A 7179-nucleotide genomic window follows, 5' to 3' on the forward strand; every position below is an offset into this window, starting at 1 on the left:
TCATTGTTAACTTAGATTTCCTCCTCCTCCTCCTCCATTACCAGAAATTCAGAAAGAAGAAGTTGAGCTTCTCACATTTGGGGAACTTGCAGGGGTCAGCATGTCCAGAGTGCTCACCCTGGGAAAACTGCCTTTGTGATTATATGATCTCCCCTGCCAGCTAAGTATTTGGTATTAGTCTTAATCATAAAAATAGGTTGGACTGGCAAGACGGCTAAGGGATAAAGGTTTGCTGTCAAGCATGATGATCTGCGAGTTTGAAGCCAGCCTGGGCTGCCTAGTGGTTCTAGATCCTTCTGGACTTCTCAACAAAACAAAGCAGGAAAGAAGTGTGGCAGGTGGAGAGATTAGTGTGTTTGGCCTTAAAAGCTGGCCCTGAAACTCGCTGTGTACTGAGGGCCCATGCCCCTCTCAATCGGAACATTTTGTCTCTTTCATAGAGTTGTCACTAAACTCATAATGATATAATCTGGTCCTTCTGTGCTTCAGAGACTCGTAAGCATTATCTTTAATTGATACTACCCACGAAATCTACACATACAATATTCTCTTTTGCTTAGGAAGTCATTTAGGCTCGGAGGAGGGACATGGAAAGGTCCTGGTCTTAGCAAGGAACAGTTCTAGCAAAACCCTCCCGCATAGTGACACCGTTTGCCTGGGACCCTAAGAAGTGAATAGATGGATCCTCACGGTCACTGTTGTGTGACTATCCACACAAATCCATCTGCTTTTTGTAGAAACCGACGCCAGAACCTCGACCGTGGGCCGTCACCCACTCGTGAGGAGTGAGTCCCACTGCGGAGGGGTTGAGTCCGAGCGCCCTGTGGGCGCGCACACACAAAGCCCTTTGTTGAGGGCGGGTGACGCAGGGCGGGCACGGGGCAAGCGGGGGGGGGGGGGGGGGGGCGCAAGAGCGAGCAAGCAAGCAGGCGCACTCACGAGCAAGCGGGCGCACGAGCAAGCAGAAAGGCGCGTGTCCGCGGCGGGGTGGCTGCGAGTGCGCGGCCATGTGCGCCTAGCGCTTGCTGCCCTGGGTCGCGCGGTCGAGGCCCACGGACCTTCAGCCGGGTACAGAAGGGCGGGGAGTGGCTCTGGAATGGGAGGGCGAGGAGGGCGCTCGCTGCTCCGTTCCAGTCGGTTCTGGCTGGAACTGCACCCTGGAAAGGGCCTTGGCAGCCAGTGCAAGCCTGGTGATGCAGGGAGTAGAGCTGCAGGGTCCTTGTCCTTATCACAGACTAAGGGCACACTGCTGCGAGACTCTGCATCGGGGCACAGGCACGGGCAGTGACCGCCTATGGTGCCAGGGCTCGGGGCTGCCTGCCAACTTCAAACTTTTAGTCGCCTGACTTTCCTTCTCCGTAGATGGTGGCTGAACTGATAGAGCGACTTCCTGGAAACAAATGGAACTAGCTTTTTTTTTTTTTTTTTTTTTTTTTTTTTTTAATGTTCAGGGTCCAGATTCAGCTAATGTTTACGAATGTGCTTCCTGACGTTCCTCCATGTTTTGTCACGACCTTTTGGTTATTTGGCTATAAAAATATTCAAATGAGAGCTGTTGCTGTCCTTCCAGGCCAAGAGCATCGGAGACGGTACATCAGGCTCCTATGTAAGGGAAAGATCGTGACCATTCACCATGGCGTATGGCTTGCCAAGAAGGAACACAGTACAAACCATTTTGAAGGGCAGTTGTTATAAAGTGTAAGTACACACACACACACACATACCTATACACAAATTACAATAGTGTGGCTGGGGTTTGTGACGGGCTGGGCACGCTTCTCAGCAAGTTAATGGAGTATAAGAAAACATTTTAAAGTGTCTGAATTTTGTTTCTAAAAGACTACTTGAAAAATTATTTTTATGTTGTACATGCCTCTTCGTGCATTATGTTTAAGGGGGTGTCTATGGGGGCCAGAAGACATCCCCTGGAACTGGAGTTACAGGTGCTTCTTGTGAGCTGCCCCCTGTAGATGCTGGGAACCAAACCTGGGTTCTTTGAAAAAGCAGTTCATGCCCTTAGTGGATGATCCATCTTTCCGGCTTCCCAAATACTACTTTTTACAAAAACATACAAATGGGGGTAGAGAGGTGGCTCATGGGTTAAGAGCACCTGTTGTTTTTCCAAGGATTGGGGCTTAGCTCCTAGCACCCACGTGGTGGCTCACACAGTCTCTAACTCCAGTGCCAGGGGACCTGTCACCCTCTTCTGGACTCAGTGGGCATAAAGCATGCTTGAAGACACATGCATATACGCAAACAAAACACCACCACAAAATAAAATAATCTGAAAAATCAGAATATGCATACAGGGGAGGGAAGGACGTATTTGGCCTTGTTTTGGGGCATGTTCATGTCAGTTCATCACTGAGGGAAGCCTTGGAGGAATCCAGCTTGCTGTCTGGCTCACAGGCTCGTACTTAACACGCCTTACACACCCCAGACCACCTGCTCCCGGGGAGTGGTGCAGCCCACTGTGCACTGGGTCCTCCTATGCAGTTAACAGGGAAGACAAGTCCCCACAGATGAGGCCACAGGCCTTGTGATCTGGGAAATCCCTCAGCTGAGACTCCCTTCTTAGGTCGTTCTAGGCGGTGTCAAGTGGCCAGTTAAACTGAGACACTATTCTATTCACCAAAGACAGAATGTGAAACAAGAAAACAGAGGTCTAGGTTGATCAAACCACAGTCTTGTGCTATGAAATTCCACGGGAGGCTGTGCCACCTTATTTAAAAACATTTTTTTTTCAAGACAGGGTTTCTCTGTGTAACAGTCCTAGCTGTTCTGGAACTAGCTCTTGTAGACCAGGCTGGCCTTGAACTCCCAGGGATTCCTCTGCCTCTGCCACCGGAGTGCTAGGATTAAAGGTGTGCGCCACCATTGTCCGGCTTGTTTAAATCCATTTTAAAAGTGATTTTTTTTTAGGTTGACATAGGTTTCTATGTGTGTGTCTATATTTGTAGGTCTGTGTTTTTTCTTTGATTTCAGCCATTCAAAAACACCTGAACCACTCCCATCCTAAAACACACCTTTAGCGGATACAAATGTACTAGAACACCTGTGTAAAAGCACTTCCTTAGCTGGTGCAAAGAGTCAGTTTAGCTTTCTTTCCTCTTTGGCAGACAGTGTATGCTCACATGGACTTTTTTTTAAAAAAAATATTTATTTATTAATTATGGATACAATATTCTATCTGTGTGTATGTCTGCAGGCCAGAAGAGGGCACCAGACCTCATTACAGATGGTTGTGAGCCGCCATGTGGTTGCTGGGAATTGAACTCAGGACCTTTGGAAGAGCAGGCAGTGCTCTTAACCACTGAGCCATCTCTCCAGCCCCCACATGGACTTTTTAGTCTGCAATCCTGCGCTCCAAGCCGGGCTCCCTCTGCACACAGCATCTTTGCCTTATCTTCCACATCTGTAACACAATGCTCACTTATCTATTGTGGTGGGACTGGCAAATGAACCAAGGCCTGTCTGAGACCCGCTGGTTGCCTGGGATACAGAGAACACATCAAGAACACGCATTGCTACCCCCACACAGTAGTCCCACTCTGTGATTTGAGCTATTGCCTTAGAGAATTGCATTTGTTTTACAAGGTTTTTGAGCCAGCCTTACTACGTGACCTTGGCTGGTCTGAACGAGCTGTGATTAAAAGGAAAGCACAACCAATGCTTGGCTTTTACGTTTTAACCCCTCTGCTTTGGTTTATGACATTTACCATTATGCGTGAGGCAAGCGAGGTTTTCTTTTTAGAGTAACGTTCTACGATGTCAGTGTGGCTCCTCATAGGGTGACGTAGCTAGAGTGGCAGGGAAGTCGCGATTCGTTACCTTCAGCTTAGTTTTGTCGGTTGCGTGTGTTTAGACCTTGGGTTACATAAAGCACCATTCAAGCAAATATCATTACAAGTGCAATTTTAGCTAAGTCAGGGGCACAGGCCTGTAATTCCAGCCACTTGGGGGTACTGAGGCAGGAGGATTATAAATTAAAGACCTGCCTGGGCAATTTAGGGAAACAGCAACAACAAAGAAAAAAAATGAAGAATTACAACACAAAACACATCAAACCCACGAAAAACAATCAAGCAATCAGATAATACACATGCCGCCACACACGCACGGGAGTCAGAGGACAGCCTGTGGGAGCTGGTTCCCTCCAGCCACTAGGGATCCCAGAGACCAAGTCAGGTCACCCACCTTGTTGGCAAGCACTCTTCCCTGCCAAACCATCTCAAAGTCTGCACTTTAAAGCAGGGTGAGCATTTTTATAAATACATCCGGGTGATTTTGCAACTGCTTCTGTGATTTTACCCTGTTAACTCACTCCCTAACATTGTATGCTGAAGTATCAGCAAAACTGGAGGAGAAAAATCTTAGGGCGACAGGTGTCAGGTACCATCTCCTCCCTCAAACGAGGCAGAAGGAATGTGGACTGCAGATGGGAAACGCGTAGCTGACACTTGTCCTTCAGAATTAAGCAGAATTGCTTACTTGTCCTTCAGTTGGTTGGTGGTCTCATTTGTTCCTCCAGGTTGGATATGAAAAGCCTTGGCATGTGCTGCATGCCTGCTCAGTGTGTGCGGCTCTTTAGGTCCGTCCTTTAGCTTTACGCTTTGCATGAGCATTTTGCCAGTGTGTCTCTCTGTGCACCTTGTGTATGCAGTGTCCTCAGAGATCAGAAGAGGGTGCTAGATTCCCTGGAACTGACTTTACTGATGGTTGAGAGCCACTGTGTGGGTGTTAGGAACCGAACCCTGGTTCTCTGCAAGAGCAACATGTACTCTTAACTGCTGAGCCATCTCTCCAGCCCCATTCCTTTGTTGCTCTTTAAGACAGGGTCCTGCCATGGGCACCAGGCTGCTCTGGCACTTACAATACGTTCTAGGCTGCCCTCAGCCTCACCATCCTCCTGCCTCTGCCTCCTAAGGACCAGGATTATAGTTGTGTCCACCCGCTCTCAGGATTGCAAGTTTGCCGTGCCATATCCAGTTCATGTTATTTGATCCACAAAAGATGGTGTAGGTGGGCATGGTGACGCACACCTTTAAACCCAGCACTTGGGAGGCAGAAGCAGGCAGATCTCTGTGAATTTGAGGCCAGCCTGGTCTACATAGTAGTCAAGGCTAGCCAGGGTGTGACAGTGAGACCCTGTGTCAAAATAAAAATAAAAAGAGACATTTAGCTTATGGTTCTTGTGTATAATCTCATCAGTGGATTGGCTGGAATAGTAGGATGCTTCACTGTGAACAAGCCCTGGCATAGTTTCTGGTCTTTTATCAAGATTTCTGCCAATTAGTAGGCTTTTATTGCTAGTTAGGGTGGTAACGCTGGAAAATCCTCCAAAAACCAAACTTGAGAGAAAGGTAGCAAGATGTCTGTATTTCACAGAGCATGCCCAATAAAAACTGATCGAATAAGTTCATGAAATTTCGCCTCAGACAGGAACCATGGGACCTTGCAGAGCTCACAAAGACCTGGTACACAAACTTAGTGAACATCAGGTTGCCGTTCTTGGGAGAAATTGCTTTTGGTAGTCCTGTGAAGCTCACAACACGCAAAACCGTCAAGGATGGCTTGCTCCCTTCAGCACAATGTAAGCTAGCTTGCTTCTCTCTCTCTCTCTCTCCCTTTCTTCCTTCCTTCCCTTCTCTTCCTCCTTCCCCTTTCTTTTTCCTTTTTCTCTTCTTCCTTCCTTCCTTCCTTCCCTCCCTCTCTCTTTCAAGAGCTATTCTAATAAATTAGTGATTGTATCATTTTCTAGTGATCACATAACTTGTAAGTTTGTCATCCACACCCATGCTTCCTGTCTGTCTGTCCTTAGTCGAGTTGTTAGTGCTTCAACAGTGTCCACCTGCTCTGTGCTTTGAGATGGTGCCAGATGAAAACGCCACTCAGATTTGCTGCATCTGCTTTATCTTCCAGCCATCAAACTCGAAAATGAGTATGAAAAAAAGCGCCTAATAAAGCTGAAGTGTCAGGAGGACGCGAGTGAGGAAATCCAGGCTTCGCTAAGGCAGCAGAGAGCTGGCTTGCGAAGACCGCTTCAACCCAAGTGACCCAGTGTGCGGCTGAATCTGAACCTGTTTCCGGCAGTGTCTGTGGGTGACGTGGCTTGGTGGGCACACTGGCAGAGTTCCCGGGTTCCTGCTACACTCTTGTTCTCTGTGCGCATACAGCAGCCCTCCCTGTAAGTAGATGACAGATCACCCTGGGGTTGAGTCATTCTGTGTCAGTCATTTCGTACGATGGCGTGGGAAAAGGACGGCGCTTGGGAGAGGCAGCATTCTGAAGAAACGTCTGGACATGCGACTTTGAGATCCCAGAGAGAGTTCTCAGAAAGCTGGTGAGAGAGGAGCTCCTCTCTTCACGGTGAGAAACTCTCTTCACAACGAGAAACCGTACATTTTTCATCTGGTTAAGAGAAAGCTAGGTTTCATTTCCGTGACGCTACGGTCATTGATTTCTGGTAAAGCATCACTTACTATTGTCATGTGCACTTTATTTTTTAACTTCTTATTGTGTGGTACTTAATTGTCAAGCCACTTCCCCTCTCGCTAATGTTCTCTCCACAATGGACCTGGAGCAGGTGCAGCCCTGTGCTGGAAAGGAACGCAAAGGGACAGAGATGGCCTTATTGGGAGGAAGTCTCATATTTGCAGAGTGGCTGGGGAATGAGGAATTAACTGGAAAGAACTGCCTTTGTATGAACCAAGTTTTCTAAAATTTGCACACAATAAAGCATATTTGGATACTAATGTCATATTTAAGCCCTGTTTTTTAAAGGTGGTTCAACAGAGGTGTGAGGACCATCTCATCTCCTGGCTTCAGAGATGATCCTGTGGGGTAGCGGTGTTTAAACTCTCAGCCTTGAGCCGATGTGTATCCCAGCTGGAGAGTGTATGTGAGGCTTGGGTCTCCAGCACGGAGAAGCAGAAAAAGAATACAGGCTCTACACTTGCTTTTCTCTAATTACTTATAGTAGTGTGACGTGGGTGGGGTCATCTTTTCTCCAAGTCGGTGTGCAAAGCGGCACATAAAAATCTGTGCGGAATAATGGCAACTTGTTCATAGTGGTGTCATGGTGGAATGGTTACCCGGAACACGATGAGAATTCCTCTGGTGTAAGCATGGCTGTGAGGGCAGCACTCTGTTGTACCGCTGTGATCTACGTGTAGAAGA

At 47.7% G+C, this 7179-nt stretch overlaps 1 protein-coding gene across 1 annotated transcript; it reads left to right on the forward strand.

Annotated features, from left to right (window-relative positions):
* Positions 1 to 930: 930 nt before the first annotated feature.
* On the forward strand, positions 931 to 6755 carry C8H4orf36 (chromosome 8 C4orf36 homolog). Its single transcript, XM_087908827.1, has 4 exons — positions 931 to 1068; positions 1571 to 1698; positions 5439 to 5593; positions 5923 to 6755. Exons 2-4 carry the CDS (start codon positions 1634 to 1636, stop codon positions 6054 to 6056), a joined length of 354 nt encoding a protein of 117 aa, XP_087764953.1. The 5' UTR covers positions 931 to 1068; positions 1571 to 1633; the 3' UTR covers positions 6057 to 6755.
* The last annotated feature ends 424 nt before the right edge of the window (positions 6756 to 7179 follow it).

This window comes from Myodes glareolus, chromosome 8, assembly GCF_982192425.1.
Source record: "Myodes glareolus chromosome 8, mMyoGla1.1, whole genome shotgun sequence".
Taxonomy (NCBI): domain Eukaryota; kingdom Metazoa; phylum Chordata; class Mammalia; order Rodentia; family Cricetidae; genus Myodes; species Myodes glareolus.

Coding starts and splice junctions, on each gene's coding strand:
- C8H4orf36 (XM_087908827.1), top strand. CDS start 1,634: ATGGCGTATGGCTTGCCAAGAAGGAACACAGTACAAACCATTTTGAAG. Junction 1,699..5,438: donor AAGGGCAGTTGTTATAAAGT/GTAAGTACACAC, acceptor ATTTCGCCTCAG/ACAGGAACCATGGGACCTTG. Junction 5,594..5,922: donor CTTGCTCCCTTCAGCACAAT/GTAAGCTAGCTT, acceptor TTTATCTTCCAG/CCATCAAACTCGAAAATGAG.